The following is a 20,603-nucleotide window of genomic DNA, read 5'->3' as shown; positions in this document are numbered from 1 at the left end:
TATGGAACATGAGCTATGTGAAAATAAGTTAAGAAATTACATATGCAAATGGAAATGTTATGTGAAAAGCTATGTGGCTATGTGAAGATGTGTAATGGTATAAAACATAATGCCCATGTTGTGTGATATGAGAGCTAGGGGTATAGTTGGCATGCCATGAGTCGAGGGATTATCAGTGGTCCTTCGGGACAAACAGTGGTCCTTCGGGACATAGTGGTTCTTCGGAACAATCAGTGGTCCTTCAGGATATAGTGGTCCTTCGGGATAAATATTCAGTTCCCCTTGAGGGAATTATACGAGCTGTGGTGACAGCATAATGCACAATCTCTATGTACTCGCATATCTTTAGTTCTCACATGTGTACATGGGCTAATAAAGAGATAATATAAATAAACTTGATATGATGATATGTTTGTTTCCTTGTAAAATGTTATGTGTGATATATGATTGTACAAATGGTAATTATAAGATCATATGATAAAAGGAATCTATGATAGTGATAAAAATAAAGATGATGATATAGTTGCTTGATTGTATATGTTATATGATATAAGTGAGTACATGTTAAGATATATGATATGAACATGAGAGATTATATGAACAAGAGAATAAGAGATATGGATGATAATGATATGTATGTATGTATGTATGTAGTGTATTTGTTACATGAATAAGGATATGAGTGGTATGATATAATAATAGTAATTATTCATTCATAATTACAAGTTATAGTTTACATTATATGTTTATTGACCTCACTAAGTCATCGACTTAGCGTGTGAGTGTTTCACACGTAGGTTCGGAAAAGCGAGAGGAGATGTGAAGAGGAGCAAGACAGGTCATACTCTCCTTTCCAAAGATCAGATCAGAATTGTAGTTAAGTGTAGATATTTGGTTGTATATAGTGTGTTGGCATGTAACGAAATTGTGAATTACTAATGCTCTGATTAATTTTGTTTATTTTGGTCCATCTTGTGTGAATTAACATCTTTTATTTTAATGAAAGTTTAAAATTTTCATGATGTTCTTTAAGAGTCAAAGTTTGAAAAGTCAATGTGACATCTTGGACTCGGATTCGGGTCGGATATGGGTTGGGGGTGTTACAGACTAGATCTCCTCATCACGTAGGAGCTGTGTCACCCCTAGATAACCAACCGTCCTCATCGCGTAGGAACCGTGTTATCACCATTCCTAAATAGGGCCAATCGTCCTCATCGTGTAGTAATCGTGTCATCCACCGACCAGATTTCCTCATCACGTAGGAGTTGTGTCACCCTTAGACGATCAGAACTCTTCATCACGTATGAGCATTGCCGTCCCCAAAAAAAACACATCAAAACCAAAAAAGTGAACCGAACAAAAACTGGTTGTCTTTTTCATCTTTGCCCTATTCTTGTTAACACAAGAATAGGCAAATAGGGGCAGCTGTAGACACCCGTTTTTGTCATGGTCTACAAAAATATTATTATTATTATTATTATTTTATTAATATCATCTTATTACATTTTATAGTACCAGCTCCAGTCAGCCTCAACAATCCCACCAGACTCCCACGTGAAGCAGCTCTATACCTATGCCCTGCCACCACCAACTTCCAGCTGCAACAATCATCCACCGCCCATCAAAGATTTTTTTATATTATGTTCACTTTATAATGAATGTAAAGGGGGAGTTCTAACATAACTGAAAAACAAAGGGGAGGGGGTTTTGGGTTTTCAAAACAATGTAAAGAGATATTCCCTATCTTTTTCGAATGGAAATGAAGCATTATCAAAATTTTTTGCTAGCTTTTTAGCTATGGTTTTGTATATGCATATGGTCTAAAAATCGAAACAAATAATTAGAGAGTAATCCAAAATAAAACAAACAAAAATGAAAAAGAGAGAAAAAAGGATTCTTACATTCGGCCGGGCACCTCACCGGTGATAAGGATCTCTGATCGATGATCCGAATGGTGAAAAGATGTGCAAGGCCACCACGAACAACATACCTAAAAACCGGGACGATCGGAAGACGGACGACCATGATAAGAGCTCCTGAAGTCTGAGTGATTTTCGGTCTTTTTACGACAAACAGAGCCGATTCTCGCAAAACGGAGGTCAAATTAGCAGCGATGAGGTCAATGAGAACCTCATGGTGAAATTTGGTGACCATCGACGACGGCAGCGACGTGGCAGCGACCGGCGGAGGTAACACACTAGCTACTCGTCGGTTTTCTAGAGAAATGGGAGACCCTCTCTATCTAAAACCTATTTAAAATTAAAAAAAGAAAAAAATGTTAATATTTATAGAAAAGTTTCGGGGTAAATCACGCATTAGTTCCCCTAGGTTTGGCTCCTTTTTACATAATGCTCATATATATGGACTATTTTCATAATTTTCTCATTTATATTTATGCCTTCAAATATTTCATTTAATTTCATTTTAGTCCCTTTAATTTTAGCGCAATCTTGCATGTTAGTCACCTATAGGGACCTTTTTATAATTTACCCATTTCTTATGCATGTTATATATTTTGGTTTAATTTCTTGTTGGCCCCTTTACTTTTAGTTGTGTTTTACATTTTAGTCCCTGAATCCTTATGTTTTATTGATTTTTTAGCACTTTAGTTTTATTACTTTCACTTTAGTCATTAATATGTTATGTTTCAGGTTTTATTTATTTATGATTTTGGCACTTTATTTTCTGTTATTTTATTTTAGTCACTATTTATTCCTTATTTGGTACTATTTTTCTTATTTGTTCCATTTTGGTCATTGTATTCTAATATATGTGTATGTTTCATATTCATATGTATTTTATGTGTATGCATCATATGTATGTATTTATTTAAATGTCTTTATATTTAATAATAATTTTCAACATTTACTCGTATATTTCAAGTTTCTTATTTTGAGCTTAGTATTTTATATCTTTCTATTTTAGCCATAGTTAGCACATTATTGTAGTTGTTAATATTTATGATTTGTGCTTCAATTTTTGGTTGATTTATATTTTGGTCCTTTGTTAATTGTATATATTTATTTATCTTCTTCAAATTGAACATGTTTTTCTTTCTATCGACTTAGCCCTAAGATAAATTTTTATTTGATGTTCGATTGCGCATCTATATTTGTATTCGATTTAATCCATGTTTGATAATTTTCTTTCTTTTAATTTTGAATTACTATTTTTGCATATTTTTTACCCTTATTTATGTGCCCATCGGTATTGTTGTTTCCACCTTGTTTTATAAATTACCATGTTTTTTTTAATTGTAAATGGAAAATTTCATTGTGAGGGAAATCTACAATGACATCTCCCCACTACAAGGGAATGTGTCTTTTCGAGGATTTTTCGCACAAATGTTTTTTATTTCGATAATTTTCTTTGTTCCACGTTTGATTATTTTTCACCTCTTTTCATTGTTATTTTGTTTGATTTTATTTTATCTTTTCGAAAAATTACGAAATAACGTCTTTTGTGAGTGAAATCTATGAAAAAATCTCCTAACTATAAAGGAAGTGCATTTGCAAGGATTGTTCGTATAAAATGACGCGTTTTCTCTTATAAAAATAATTATAATATTTTTATTTCTATAAAAATATATTTTGGGCTATTTAATCATTTTGATCCATTGCATTCCTTATTTTAAGTTGTTTTTTTTAAATTGACACTTATTTAAATAAATTTGAATAAATAGAAGGTTTTAAATTGACACTTATTTAAATAAATTTGAATAAATAGAAGGATAATAATTTAAATATATTTTCGAAGTTTGTAATTCTCAATATTTAAACAACATATAATTGTTTAGATACCAAAATTTGGGCGTTGTGGGGGTACTCACCCTTCCCCACACGTAATCGACTCCCGAACTCTTAAAAATGAATCTTTGGTAAAATGCAAACCAGTTTTTGTCGTTTAAGGTTTCCAACCTACCTAACTTAAAGGTTGGTGGCGACTCCAAAATAAAATTATTTTCAAAAGTGTATTTCATTGTCTTCCCCGAAATTAATTTTTTTCAAGTATAACAGATCCTCGCGAGAGACATTATGACAACATGATTAGTATATTAGAAGTTTTTATTCGTAACAACAAAATGAACACACCGCATCGTATCTGGCGGTATTTATCTAAGGCTGGATTTGGTTACATAGCCAAAGTTCTTGGAGGTTGTAAACTTGAACCCCTTATTTTTGCACTAATCGAGAGGTGAAGACAAGAGACACATTTTATCTGCTATGTGTGGAGTGCAGCATTACCCTAGAGGATGTTTCAATACATTTAGGGCTCCCAGTAGATAAAACTATTATTTTTGGTGGCAGATGGTGTATAGAATTATTTGTTCATGGAGTATATTGGATCTTCCCCGATGAAATTCAACAGTGGTCGAATAACGTTATCGTGACTTCAATCCAATTTTAAAAAGTTGAATGAAAATTGTTCCGAGGATAAGGCAAAGGCATTTGCCTGAGCATACATTTTACGATTTACCCAATTCTTTTATGAAACAAATACTTAGCCTATTTCAATTGCCCAACCGTGCTTCACCATTCTTTTTCCTTTCTTTTGTTTTCATTCTTGCCCCACTCACTCTCCCATTCCTCTCTCATCGTCCTTCTTGTTAGTTTGCGGTTGCCGATGAGGCCTCATCAGAATCGTCTCGCCTCACGTTCTTCCCCTTGAAAATTTGTTCGTCGTCGTCGTCTCTTTCATGGTATGGAAACTGTTAGTTCACTCAATTCTTCGAATGTTGTTGCGACCATTCTCAATCAATCTCGTCTATTCTTGTAGTCAGGGCTTCATTTATGAGTGAGTTTGAGGTCGGTTTGGACCCCCACCATCATTATCGAAGTTCGACAACCATTAGGTAGCACCCTGGGCAGCCTAGTGTGTGTTGGGCAGCACGCTGGTGTGGCGGGGTAGCATCCTGGTGCGGCTAGGTAGCAACCTGGTGCGACTAGGCATCACCCTGGGTGGTTTGGTGTGGTTGGACAACACCGTGGGGTGCCATGTACCGCCCCTTTGGTGCCAAACCGGATTGCTATCATTTGAATAAATACTTTCGTTGTCGTTTCCTTCTTTCGAATATGAAATTATTTTAATATCGTTAAATCATTACTTTAATCCAAAAACCGTTGAATTTAAAATTAAATTGAACGTCGTAATTTTTTAAGGATATATCAACTCGAAAATGGAATTATCGTCTCCTCCGCCATTACCCGTTAATTTTGGACCAACTCGGGTTACGAGAATCGACCGTGAGTGTTAGTTAATACTTTATGCTTAGATCCAGTTATGTTGTTGAATTAGAATAGTAAATTTGATTTGATTTGGTATCTTAGATAGAATAGTGAATTATTATTATTTTTTTGTGTAGGGACTAATTCGGTTAGACCCATTATTCGAGCTGATCGTGGGAGACATTATTACCGTTGTTAGCTATCTGTCGAGGTGTGTCTCTATCCAGTGCTATATTATGTTTTGTTGATTGATTGTTTGTCTGACTGAAAAATTGATTGAAGCATGACTATATTGGGTGATTATTGAATTAATTATAATTCAGATAAACATGTTGATTGGAATTTGATTCCGAACATGATGGATTATGTGATATTTTTGTACTGGTATAATTCAAAAATGTATGTTATGTGAAATATGTTGATATATCGGATTGAAAAAATTATGAGATGCATTTGGATTATTTGTATATTTAATTATTACATTCTGATCGGATCAAAATTCGAATATATAATATTCGAGTATATGTTATTTGGATTTATGTTATTTGGATCGGATCGGATACCAAATATGTGTGCCATTTGTATATCATATTGGGACAAATTTTGATAAGGGAAGTTCAGTTCATTCACTCGACGGGGTGAATGTCACTTTTTCGGATTCAGTGACCTCTGCCTTCGTGACAGACCCAACTTATATGGTGTGTGAGTTGGAATTAGTGTGGTTCAGGAGAACCCACTCTTCTGAATGTGACAGGAGTACAGGCGGCTGAATGAGCATTGTCTTATCATTAAATTGTTATTCTCGTTGATAATTTGACGTATTAGTATTATTGTATTTTTGGTATATGCTATTATCCGTGGTTGATTGCACGTTAGAGACACACTAAGCCTTGTAGCTTATTCTCTCTTAGTTTCTTTCAGATTATCGAGTTAGGTGAACCAGTACTTAGAGTTGTGTCTTTATTCAAATTTTTATTATTTTCATAGTATGACATTTATTTGGATTTTCTATTTCTTATTTTATTATTATTTTACTTGGATTTTATTTAATATGTTTTAATATTTTGGGACTTTGGACATAATTTCCATTTTGGACTGTGGACTTAAAACTTTGTAATCACCATTTTCTGTTATTATTATTATTATAGGACGTTGGAACAATCCACGAAATAATAATGCATCAACGTTTAAATGGAAAAAAAGAAGGGCGAAAATGGTGTAAGAAAGGATGTGTAATTTCAAAATACTAGAGGCTAACATTTTAGAATTAAGATTAAAATGAAATAAAATATAAAATTTGAGACTAAAATTTATTATTATATTAGTTTTCATATCGTCTCTCGTCAAATATTTAACGTAATTTTAAAATACAGTGGTAAATGGCGTTAGGTGTGAGAAATAAAGATAGAAAATGGCCTCCCAACAGCTCCCGTGACCTTATTAATGTCTTCAACTTGACCACATCTGTTTTCTTCTTTAAACACCGTATTAAATGCATCAGTGTGTAGAGATGACTCACCAGCCTTTTTCCCCATTTTCTGTCACTAAGCTTTCAAATTCAATGAATAGAAATGAGTTGCGTCTCAATTTGAATTTCCCCATTTCTCACTCACCATCAATTATTGTGCTTTTATAGCCCATTTCATCTTCATAACTTATTACTTCTACTGCAGCAACAAGGAACTGGTTGGATTTTGTTCTTCCTATATCACGTATAACAAAACTAGAAAAGCACAAGGAATTCGGCACTCAAAAGAGAAGCATTTTTTTGTTGTATGTTTTCTGCTCTGTAAGAAGTTGGACAACAACAAAAAATGATAACAAATTGGGCAAGCCTAATAACAAAAGATTTGTTTCAATATACCCAATTTTCCCCTTCTTCCTGGTGTTTCTAGCTAAAGATGATCAACGTAGGAGGAAGAAATCTAGACCTTTGGAGTAAAGCAAGGATTTAAATAACAGTTCGATAATCGTTATTTCTTAATCTCGATACCTATAATGACGCAATAACATTTGCTTTGCTATTGTTGCAACCCCAATAAACGTAACTGAAACACGATCGAACCCGTAGTTTAAATCCCTGGTGTAAAGGATGAGTGAACAACCTTGTTTTGTCTCCCAGCTAGCCAAAGCAAAGTCCTCCTCGCAAAAGATGGTGTTTTAGCTTGTGAATCTAAGCTATAACAGCTCTGGTTTTCCTCATCGGCACCGAATTCACTGACGCCATTTCCCCACCGGCCGGAATCTATCTCGGAAATAGTATCCTTCCCACCACCGGCAACACTTTTCACCTTCAAACTATCGTCATCATCGGAGACAGCGGCGTTCTGATGCACCGGAAAACGAAATGAAAAAGCCCTCGATGAACCATCAGTAAGGTTCTGCTTGTCCTTCTTCCCCCGAAGCCAAATTTTCGATATCGAGAAGCTTTCCCTCTTCTTGATGGCCTTGCCATTGTTGTCACCTTCAAAGTTCCTCGTGAGTTCGAATCTCGTCGATTCACAGTCGCATTCTGAAATCGCCGGCCGGTGGCCGGGTGTCAATGGCAAACAAGTCTTCTTCTTGCTCGATGGTTTCTTCATCGGAGTTCTTATGGGGACTCGCAATAAAGAATTCTCATCCATTACGTACTCAAAGGATCCCATTGAGAAACATCTTCTTTCATCAACGTTGCCATTACTACTACCTTCACCACCATCAATGTTCCTGTACTTTCCTAGCCTAACAGGCACCACTTTTTCTCCGGAATCCATTTCTACTGTTTGGTTATTGACTTCATTATTTTCCACGATTTCACATGATTTACGCTGGGAAGAAGACGACCCAAGTTCAATCCCAAGATGGGAATTTGATCTCACAATCTCTCTCGAGCTCTCACTCCCGGATTCAAGCACAAGAACAATGGGGGAATATGTAGGGGAGAAATCTGGGATTAACGTAGCTCTACACAAAGGGCATGTTGAATGAGACAAGAGCCAAGTATCAATACACTCCATGTGGAACGCATGGCTGCATTCTGGGAGCAATCTGAGCTTGTCTTCATGCTCGAATTCACATAAACAAACAGCACAATCGAATGGATTCTTCACACCAATGATGGCTTTGTAGTGAAACACGGGGAGAGTATCTATGAAAGATTGGTCAACACCTGCATCATGGAGATGGAACAGTTGCTGCAACTGCCCTTGAAGAGCTGTCACATTGTCGCTGTCTTCTGGATCTCTACTGCGAGGTCTCATGAGAAATCTAACCAGAAGGTGAAGCAAACCAGAAACGAAGAAGATGATGGCTAGGATGATGATGATGAGCAGTATACTGGGACTGACCTTGTTGTTCAAATTGAAGCTATCGGCCTGCAGATTTTGTGGTGATGGCAGTAATGGGATTGGCGATTGAGGGAGGTCATACGGCTGCTCCGACGGAGAAAGCAACATTCTTTGCTTCATTTCTGGATACAAACTCAGTTTAGAATTGAATCAAATGAAAGCAAAGATCCCATCTGGGACTCAAGTAAAAGAGAAGAAGCTTGGTATCAATGGAGTTTACTGCTTCACTAGAGAGAGAAGAGTTTTTTTTTTTGATAAAGAGAGAGAGAGAAGAGTTGAAAATGATATTAAAGGGTGTCACTGCCAGAAGGTGAATTTCGAACGGAGGAGCCAATAATAAATCTACCCAACGCAACAATGCAGAGAAAATAAATGAGATAATATCCAATTACAACACTCTACAGGGTTGACCTGAAGCATACAAGCCCCCATTTTTAATGGCATAATGAAAAATTAGCTCAAAATTTACTCAAATAATCACTTTATTTCTTTTTAGAACATTTTAATCCCAAAGTATTAGTTTTTGGACAAAATCGTTAATGTTGAGCGGAAATTATTAATTAAGGACTAACACGTGATTATATAAATTTAATAGGTAATGTGGTACATCCTATATTATTATTTTAAATGATATGACATACATTATATCATCAATTAAATATATATAAAAAATATAACGCGAATGATATGTATTAATTGTTAATTAACTGACACATTTTATCTAACAAAAATTGATTTAATTAAAAATTAAAATATTTAAAAAAATAAAAATAAAAATAATCATTAATACAAAGGTTTGGGACTAATTTTTTCTTTTTATCTTTTTTAGTTTTTTTTGAAAGATAAGTGCATGCCGAAGGGAAAAAACAAATAAAATCCTAAATAGAAAAGAACAAAACCATGATTAAATTACCTATTTCTTGTATTCGTTGGGTTAGGAGATTGGATTATCTTTTAGCACTATTACGGTAGCACTGTTTCTTTCTTTCTGGTTCCAATCTTGGACAGGCCCTTCTATTCTACTGACAGTTTGGTACCTGATTTATATATTAATTAATGGGGAGGGGTCTCTCTTTTGGGGTAAAGACAAAAAACAAAAGACAAAGACAAGTGAGCTTTCCCAAGTCTACCAGAGAGGGTATTCGAAAAGGGTCAAATTGTGGATTGGTCCCCATAAATCTGAAAACTTTTGCCCTTTCCCTTTGAACCATATGTTATGGGTTCTGTCTGGTACCTGATGTCTAAAAAGTGAAACACAGACTGCCATTTTAGGAGGAAGGATGAATCATCTTCTGCGTTTGTAAAAGGAAACAACAACAACAACAACAACAAAACCCAATTCCCATATGTATGGGGTAAGGGGGAGGTAGGGTAGTAGGCTACCCCCAACGCCAGGTTGAGAGTAACTTCCGTGGAAGACCTCCGGCAGTCAGAAAATTAAAAATTTAGATAAAATGCAATGCATGTATAAATAAATACATAAATACATAACTAAACAGTATTCATATGCAGTCATTAAAATCATATGTGCGTCTGTAACGGGAATTAATCCCTGCATAATAATCCCTGCGAAAGAATCTCTGCATATAGACAGAAACATAAGATAAGATCCGGCTAAATTTAAAAGAGGAAACATGAAGAGAATGATACACAGAAGTCAACGTTAGCAAGCCCAGTTCTAATCCTTCATAAATACCAATAACAGAAACGTATAAAAAGTATAAGTCATGGAAAATACTACAAAGACATTAAAAGAAGACAGAGATGATACACCCTATAGATGTGACCCACACTACTCGACTACCCTAGCCTTTAGCCTCCATATTTTCCTATCAGAGGTCATGTTGGAGAAAAAGGAATACAAATCAACTATGGGATATTTGCAGCTACAATCCACGTTTTTACTTTAGTTGCTCCCTCGTATGCAACTGTATATTGGGCATCAGCCCCAAGTATATTTGTAATTATTTCCTTAAGAAAATCTGTAATCTTAATATTCATATATTTTTAAAATATTCAATGTATTCGTTCCTTGATCAAATATGCATTTTTAAAATATTTAATACGGTACTTGTACTTCATCAATATGTCTAATATGTTATTTGAATTATCTACGTTTACAACAACAACAACAATAACAACAAAACTCTATTCCCATATGCAATGGGGTAAGGGGAAGGTAGGGTAGTAAACTGCCCCCAACGCCAGGTTGAGAGCAATTTTCGTGGAAGACCTCCGGCAGTCAAAAAATTTAAAATAAAGATAAAATACAATGCATGTATAAATAAATAAATACATATATCACATTAACATAAAATATTAATATTATATTAAATATTACTCAAAACACATCTACTAAAAAGGACATTATCTCTTACTTTCGCCCTTTAACTTCTTTGGGCAAGTATAAAGTTTCCATTTTTTTTCAAATTTCAAGGCATGAGAATTTGTTTTTGATTAAAACGAGTACATGGTGATGGAAGATGAAAGCAGCTACAACAAAAATGGTTGGTTGAAAAGTGAGTTCATAAAAATACGAACATTTGTCACTTTTGGTTAAAACATGTAATAATAATAATATGACATGAAGCGAAATAATGTTGAGCATCCAATCCTTGACTAGGCAGCATCATAAATTTCAAATTCGGACAAAAAGTGAAACCAGCATTGAAAGAGACGTAAAAAATAAGCACCGCCCCCCACATGTTTCCATACGTAATATTTTAGTCATTAATTGTTTATTAGTTTGAAGAAGTTAATTAAATTGGGAATGGGTTTGTGAAGAACTAAGGACAATTTCTTCCACGTTATGGGTCAATATGAAGATTTTATTCAACACCTAAACACGTCTGAGTTGGTGAAGAATTTGGTGATATAATTTGACAAATTTATGTGAGTAGATGACAGACTGGAATGTTAATGTAATGTTAATCTTTTGTGTATGTTTGTCCTCAATCAATAGATTTTGTCACGATAGTTTAAGAAAAGATAACCTAATTTAAGGTTGAGAAAAGACGCGATTGAAAATATTATAGAAATAATATTATTTTCGGTTGGACGAAACCTAAAATGTTAATTATTTCTTAATATTTTTGGATTGGAAACCTTCTTTCTAACATTTTTTTTATTGACAACCGAAAATGATACATTTACATAATATTTTTGATTCAATAAAAAAATGTTAAAAAATCAACAATTTAGATTAGGTCTATCTGAAAATATTTTGAAATTTATAATATTTTCAGTCACACACATTTTCTGTCATTCCTCAATCTTAAATTAGATTATCGAAGCCCATAACTATCCGAATTTATCCCAACTGATCTTTTAGATTTATTAAGGGTCTTATCAAAGGTTTATAATTGGTCTAAATATTTATTTTGTGGGACGGTCCCTACTGATGGTGACCTCAGAAAGCGAATGCGATGCCGGTGAAGAAGTATTTCTGAAGGTCTTGATGTGAGTAGATCGATTCCAAAGAAAGAATATAAAAACAACACAATGTAAGAATTAACTTGAATAATATACTTTATCCTGCATGATGTTTATTAGTATGATTGACCTGTATCGATTTATCTATTTCATGCAGCATAGTAGTAATTTATAATTCAAATAATTTAATTTAGTGTTATTTTCGATCAGAAACTTATTTGATATTTTCATATTCTTTAGTAATTAAGCCTAGTTTTCTGGTCGTCTTTGTATAACACCTCCTTGGGATCAAGGTGACCCTTGTAATTCAAACCATTTAATTAATTTGCCATTGATTAATATATTTTATAGAAACAAATCAAAAGAGAATTCCAGGTAAGAAACACCGTTAAGATCCGAACAGTGTGGAAAGGTCCAACCTCGAGATGGCTATTGGTCTTACCTTGATGTTATTGAATATTATATTATATGAAAGTCAAAAATACTTTGACACTTTCCTAATTTTAAAAAACAAAAAGGCTATCTAATCTAGACCAAATGTTAGGTTGATGTGGTAGTTGTCGTTGGTACCGGCCGAGAAATTTGCTTTCACATATACGCATATGGATCCGCTCAGCGTAAAAGTTTTAGTTTTATTTCTTTTCTTAATATCGTTTTATGAAAGGATACAAAAAATTGAGATTAAATCCTAGTTTTTTTCTCTGATAAATATTTTCTTATTTCTTACATAATATAAAACTACAAATTTTTACACTGATTTATAACAATTATATTTGAATAAATAAATGATTTAGTTTAATTAAAATTTATAACTCATAAATGAATTTAACTCATATTAAAATAATATTCCTTTTTTACTTAAATTTCAAGTCCTAAACTCTAAACCCAAAATCTCAAACCCTAACATTCGTATCTCAAACCCTAAATCATACGACCAAAACCCCAAATCATAAACCCTAACACTAACCCTAAAAAGAAAAAAATATTATTTTATTATGAGTTAAAAAACATTTATTTATGAGTTATAAATTTTAATTAAATCTAAGTCATTTATTTATTCAAATCTAACGGATATAAATTAGTGCAAAACTTAGTTTTATATAGTGTAAGTGGATCCTAACCCATGTGTATATTTCTCTCTGCGCTTGCTTGCATGCATACATGTGCAGGATCCATTTACATTATGTAAAAATCATTTTGTTTTACATCTTTTTATGACCATTAAATGAGAGCATTTAAAGGATGAGATTAAAAGTAGAAAACGATAAGATATTCATTAGAAAAAAAAATAAGAAGTTAATCCAAACCTTTGATTTCCATCAATCCAACGATCTAAAAAGGTAGTTTTACACAGTATAAGTGGATCCTAATCTCTCTCTCTATGTAATTTTTTTAGTTTTATATTTTTATAGAGGAAATCAACATATAAAAATATTTTCTTATTTTAGTGGATATCTTCTTATTTTATACTATTAGTCTCAGTCATTTATTTATTTTAGGATAGTTTGATAAGTGAAAATAGACGACTGAGATTATCTTCCTGTTTTTTAGCGAATATCTTTTCATTTTTTACTATTAATTTCAACAATCTATTTTCATTCATCCAGTGATCCTAAAAAGATATAAACCTACGACTTCAAGGAAAAATAATAGTTCCTTTAATCATATATAACGAAGTAATTCATACTTAATAAAATAAAATTGGACATAAAAGCTCGTTTCTAACCTTTTGACACTCTATTTTCCATATTTTGGAGGGAGTTATTAGAGCTTATCTTTTTGGGGAAGAAGAAAATCCCACTTTGAAGTTTGACACATTAACTATCTAATTTTGTGTTGATATAAGGACTTCTTTTCTCTTACATTAGGTCATTCCTTGTTTGAAGCTTGAATGATTTCATTAGCAATATCGGCGGATTTAGTCTTATTGGGTAATTCTTTCATTGCTTTGATTTTGTTTACCTATAATTTAATTAGTCGGTGCGTAGGTTTGTTTTATACTAAGTATCATTTTTGAGGAAAAAATTGTGGGTTAGCTAATCTAACAAGGTCTCCTCTTGTTTTGTTGGATTTGGGCTATATATACATGGAAAGATATTTACATATATTTGCTGAAAATATTTATTTCTTTTGATTCAATAAAAATATTGGAGGGGTAGGGGAATTGGTTCTATTTTAATTGTCATAATAACTTAGATTCAATACCATATAAAACATAGCAAACTAATAATTATCTACTTATAATGTACATAAAAGTACAACTCCGACAAATTTTATGAACTAAAAATAATATATTTTAGGGTAAACTACATTAGATACCACCGAACTTTTGACGTATCGTTTATATCACTGAAGTTTTAATTTTTGTCAATTATAACATTGCATTTTGATTTTTGTTTCAATTATACTAATGAATCGTTAAATTGTTAACGGCACGATGACGTGGTTAAGAGCTGTTGATGTGGTCGTCGGCTGCCGGCGTAGACACCTAAAGTTCAATGATATCTGATGTAGTTTACCATATATTTTATTGTACTAACTATTAGTAGATATAGTGGGATAAAGTGTTAAATTATTTAAATAATGTCCAATTATTAAATATTAATAATATTGTAGAAACAACTCTTAAGTTCGATAATTTTTTTATTATTATAAAAATGTGTACATAATTATATTTCTTTGAAAATCTTTATTTTAAAAAGTAAAGACTTAGAGTTGCCGTCAATCATTTAAAGTTATGTATAAAATATTTATAATAATATTTAAAATAATTAAAAATAATTGATGTTAACATAATAATTTTTTATTATATGACTAATTATTATTGTGTGATAATATTAACAAAAGTAAACTACATCAAATACCATTAAACTTTAAGCGCTGACTCGTTTATACCACTAAATTTTTAATTTTGTCAATTTTAGCACTAACTTTTTCTTTCAAGTGTAATTATATTAATATGTCATTAAAGATTTAACAGGAGGATGACATGACAGCTACACACCATGACGTTGTTGACGCTACTGCCTCACCAAATCGACGTCGTTTTGTTAGAGTCACTCATTGAAAAAATTACTTTTCATGGGATTCAAACCATAATTATTTCATGACATAATGTTAAACACCCAATCGCCAAGTTAATTTTATAACTTCTTATCTTCTTAACAAAACTAATATATATATATATTAAATAGTAGTTTGGATTAATATCATTTATTTAATATTATCTTTATAATTACATTATTTTTATAAATTTATAATATTATTTCTAATTTAGTCCGAATCCATGTGCCCTTTAGATACCACTCATATAATGGTTTATTCTCCAAAACATAAGTATTGTTTTCCTAAATTTAATTAAAAACAAACCAAAGCAATTAAAATCCAGTTGATGCTTTGTTTTGTCTTCAACTGTTGCGTTCCTTGACATGGAATCCTCCAGCGGTTGGTTTTCTGTGGAGAGAAAGGTGCACAACTGGGTGATGGTGAGTGCAAGAAGAATTGTAGACGATCGAGGCCTTGCACATTTCTGTTCAAGAATTGGCATGGTGCCCCTTCATCTTGCGATGACCATTTCTGTTGGGTGGTTTTATTAGCTCCATGAAAGCACATTTGTTCTCATCACCGATATTATAACCCTAGTACCAGAATAAAATTATTGTTATACCATAATCATAAAAATAATATTAAATAAATTATATTAATCCAAATACTATTTAACATGTGTAGGAAATATATACCGCAAAATGAGACGTTACCACTGACAGGATAAATAAAATAATCGAACAAGATATCAACCCAAACCTTGTCGTGGTGAAAACCATTGTCTTATAAACAAATTCGCCCCAATGTGTTAATCGTTGCTTCAGGCGGATCGTCCCCGATGTGTGTAACCGTTGTAATTACTTTTGTAACTCACATAATTACATTTGTAAATGGATCATCATTGACTCTGTACAGAGCTGAAAAACCATTCAGGGTACAAAAACATTGTAACACCTTAATCTAGTTAGACCCAAAGATCCATGGATTACAATGTTACATTGGACTACCGAAATAGTGACCCAAAAATTTCTTTTAAAACTGCTTGTAAATCTCTTAAATTTAGACATTCATAATGTAATATAAAAACATGATAATAAGTTGTGTTTACAAATAATAGGGAGCTCACAAAATACATCCACAAAATAATACAAAATATTGGGTTTCAAAAGAGTTACGACTGAATATATAACAATTTTTATAACAGTACATGCCCTCTACAGATGACTCAAAAAGCACTCTAAGAGGTCTTTGGAAATTCTGCTGATTGGAATAACTGATGACGATAGCTCCCCACAATATGCCCCTAAGAAACTGCGCACGGAAATATATTTCGAACGCTGAGCTTACGAGCTCAGTGCCTCACTAAAAATTGTACTATACTATATGCATTCACTACATGAAATGGCAAGTGGCACAGGTCTGAGTATACAACTACTGGACGACTAACATGTGGTTAGCATCATGGTGCGGCTAAGGGATCCTGCATCTCAGAGTTGGCGCACCAGCACTGTCAAAGCACCATCGAGTACTGATGAGTGTTCAAAATCGTTAATCTTTGCTCGTTATTTCTTCGATTTTGTGGAATTATTGCTGCTTCGTGTTACACTTGTTTTCGTGTAGGTCCTCACTTTCCAGAATTAGTGACAAAACGGGCGCATTCTGTATTTTTTTTATTATTTGGTCACGGCTGGAGACATGGGCGCAACTCTGGGCACGACGCGGGCTGACGTGGCGGTTTTTAGAAGGTCCAGTCAGCGACAGTTTCTAGAAGACTTTCTCCGCACGCCTTCTGGAAGATAGAAGAGCAGAGTTTTTAAATTAAAAAATAATTATCTTTAGGATTATTTTATTTATTTTCTTTGTTTATCCTTTAGGCTTTGAGAGGCTATAAATACCCACTTGGGGTAAGCCTAAATTCATCATTCGGATTACAATCTTCTTTTCTCTCTAGTTTTTATAAAAGCTTTCTCTTTATACTTTTCAAGTTCTTTTCATTTTTCTTTTATTTTTCAAGCTTTGTTTTTAAAATGCTAAGTATGACTTTTGTCATGCTTAGCTAAACTTTTCATAAGCAGAGAGTTGTCACGATGACTCAATTCCATCAGGAGAATTGAAACAAGCCCTTAATATCTTCGGAATATCTCTCTCAATCTCTGCGCTTATTTTTCAAAATCAAAATAGTTTTCAAAATCAAATATCAACTTTGGTCAAGAGGTTGTTGCGATTAAATGTGTGGGAGGAAGATTCGGCTTATAGAAAGTAATTCAACTTCCTAGGAACACACTGGCGAGATGGCTTCACCAAGAGGGATTTGAGATCGAAATTGATGGTTATTGAAGCAACAATCCGAGTCAGACGCTACGAACTTAAACAGTAATTGATCTGCGACAATTGATGTTGTTAGATTCAATTTCCGAAGCCGGAATCAAAGATTGCCTTGGGTATTCGGTATACAAGATAGAGTCATGAGGATAGCCCTTGTAGACAAAGTAACCGACGTGAATCCCAGAGGGAAAATCTTATTCAATGATCTAAAGGAAATTGAGTCAAAGCAAGGCTTGAGGCTATTTTTATAGAATTTATTCACAATCTCTATTCTCTTATTTTTATTTAAATTGCTTTTATTTATTTAATCATTTTTCTTTACTACTTAAATATATTTTTACCAAATCCCCCTTTATTACTTTCACGCCTGGTTTAAAACCAATCAACATAAATTGGTGATTTTTCTAAGTCCCTAAGGATTCGACCCTTATTTCTCTACCCTACACATTTCCTTATTGATTAATTGAGAAAAAGGAATTATTTTGACATCCAAAACGACAGTTGTCAAATTGGCGCCGTTGTCGGGGACTTCACCAAAGTTACTAATTTTAATTTTTTTATTTATGACCAGGTCTAATCTGGGAGCATTAGTGGAGTAAGACCCGGAGATTGAAGCCAAAGCTAGGAGACTCCATGCACAGACACTTCGAGAAAGAATGAGACAATAAACAAATCCAGAAGAAGAATCGAATTCAGGTAATATAAATTCGATGACTGATCTTACTACCCGGGAGTTAGCCGCAGCTTCTACTGAGTAAGGGCCTATGTGCATTGATTTTCCCCAAGGCAAAACTCCGTACCAGTTGAAAACATGCCTTATTCATCTCCCTACATTCCGCGGATTGCCAAACGAGGATCCACACAAACATCTCAAGGAATATCATATGGTCTGCTATAGCATGAGACCACATGGAGAACCAAGGACCAAATAAAACTTAAAGCTTTTCTTTTTCCTTAGCCGAATCGGCTAAGGAGTGGTTATTTTATCTTCCTCCTAATTATGTTACTACATGGGCTCAAATGACTCGTCTTTTTCTTGACAGGTTTTTTCCTGCGGCGAAAGTAAGTGAACTACGAAGGAGAATACTTGGAATCAAGCAGCTTGATGGATAGTCACTTTACGACTACTGAGAGTGGTTTAAGAAGTTATGTTCTAGTTGCCCACAACATGGGTTAACTAAACAAACACTCATTCAATACTTTTATGAAGGATTATCTCCCCTGGAAATGAAGATGATCGATCCTGCCAGCGCTGGAGCCTTGGAGAATATGACTCTTCCTGAGGCTAGAGACTTAATATCGAAGATGGCCGCAAATTCCCAACAATTTCGTACAAACAATGAACCTTCTCGAAGGGTTCATGAGATAATTTCATCTTCATTAGAAAATAAAATAGACAAGTTAACTGAAGTCGTAAACTCTCTTGTTGCAGGAAAGACGGGACAAAACCGATTATGTGGAATATGTGTATTACCTGATCAACCAACAGATGATTGCCCACTGATTCAAGACGACGCAACAGCCAACGCAGTCGGAAACTTTTTGGGACCTCCCCAAAGAGCTTATAATCCTTACGCTAATACATACAACCCAGGATGGAGGGATCATCCGAACTTCAGTTACTCTCAGAACCCGAGACCGAATCAAGGCTATCAAGCGAGACCTCCACCACCGCAACAACAGTAGAAGTTATCATTATAATCGATTGTCGAGAGGTTAGCACTTTCCCAGGAAAAATTCCAGACTCGAACTAAAGCACACTTCCAAGAGATGGGCAAACAGATAAGCCAACTAGCTCAAACCATAAGCCGTATGGAATCACAAGGTAAGCTTCCATCTCAAACTGAAGTAAACCCGAGGGAAAACGTTAGCGCTATCACTCTTCGGAGCGGTACAGTAGTGGCACCACGTGTCCTATCAAACGAAGTAACTCAAGAAGTGATTAAGACTGATGATTCAGGGTCCCAAAAGAGAATGACGAAGAACAAATAGAAGACCCATCACCATCTACCTATGACGTACCACCGCCTTTCCCATCAAGGTTAGTCAAAAGGGATAAAAAAGCTGAGGAAAAAGAAATATTAGACGTACTTCGAAAGGTGGAAGTTAACATACCCCTCATAGAGGTTATCCGAAGGTTCCAAGGTATGCCCGTTTTTAAAAGATCTCTGTACGACCAAAAGAAATCTTATCGGAGTCGAGAAAGTGAACTTAGGGGCGAACATCTCAGCTATTTTCCAATGAAAGTTACCACCTAAACTAAAGGACCAAGGTATGTTCGAAATCCCTTGTAAAATTGGTAAGGTTGAGATAAAACGAGCAATGTGTGATCTAGGTGCATCAATTAATGTAATGCCTCTATCTGTTTATAAAATGGTTATTAACGATCCTTTGAAGGATACAAAGATTTCGATACAGCTTGCCGACAGGTCGGTGATCTATCCAGAAGGACTTTTAGAGAATGTATTGGTGGAGGTAAACGACTTGATATTTCCCGCCAATTTTTATATAATCGACATGGAGAATGATCGCACGAGCACATCATCTGATATTCTTATGGGACGCCCTTTCCTAAGTACTGCAAATACAAAAATTGACGTCAAGAGTGGAATTTTAAGAATGGAATTCGACGGTGAGGTCGTTAAATTTGACGTAAATAAGGGAATGCGATATCCTGATAAAGTGGAAAGTTTAAATTCTATCGATTTAATTGATCCTTTGGCTGATGAATTTTTAAGGACTAATTTTTCCTTTGATATATGCAGGGAGCTAGAGTACAATGATGAAAACATGAATTTTGATCATACCGAATTGAATTTGATTTCTTCTAAGCCTAAAGTCTTACCTTCTGTTTTGCAGGCATCCGAAGTTGAACTAAAACCATTGCCTGATCATTTGAAATACGCCTTCCTTGGGGAAAATAACACTCTGTCAGTAATCATATCAAAAACGTTATCCGAGGAGGAGGAGAGAGACTTAATCACTATTTTACGCCAATACAAGGAGGTTATAGGATGAACTATCGCTGATATAAAAGGGTTGAGTCCATCTACCTGTATGCATAAACTTAAAACAGAAGAATGCGCAAAACCAACACGTGAAGGTTAACGCCGGCTAAATCTACCAATGATGGAAGTGGTAAAAAATAGATACAAAAACTCCTAGATGCAGATATTATATATTTAATTTCAGATAGCAAATGGGTAAGTCCTATACACGTAGTTCCTAAAAAAATAGGGGTTACTGTGAT

At 34.1% G+C, this 20,603-nt stretch overlaps 1 protein-coding gene across 1 annotated transcript; it reads right to left on the bottom strand.

The window, feature by feature from the left end:
* Positions 1 to 6,966: 6,966 nt before the first annotated feature.
* Positions 6,967 to 8,810, bottom strand: LOC120177472 (RING-H2 finger protein ATL13-like). Its single transcript, XM_039183608.1, has one exon. It carries the CDS (start codon positions 8,669 to 8,671, stop codon positions 7,298 to 7,300), a length of 1,374 nt encoding a protein of 457 aa, XP_039039539.1. The 5' UTR covers positions 8,672 to 8,810; the 3' UTR covers positions 6,967 to 7,297.
* Positions 8,811 to 20,603: the final 11,793 nt, after the last annotated feature.

This window comes from Hibiscus syriacus, unplaced genomic scaffold, assembly GCF_006381635.1.
Source record: "Hibiscus syriacus cultivar Baekdansim isolate YM2019G1 unplaced genomic scaffold, ASM638163v2 tig00112289_pilon, whole genome shotgun sequence".
In the NCBI taxonomy this organism is placed as follows: domain Eukaryota; kingdom Viridiplantae; phylum Streptophyta; class Magnoliopsida; order Malvales; family Malvaceae; genus Hibiscus; species Hibiscus syriacus.
Note: the sequence above shows the minus strand (reverse complement) of the source record. Positions and strands in the feature narration are given on the sequence as shown.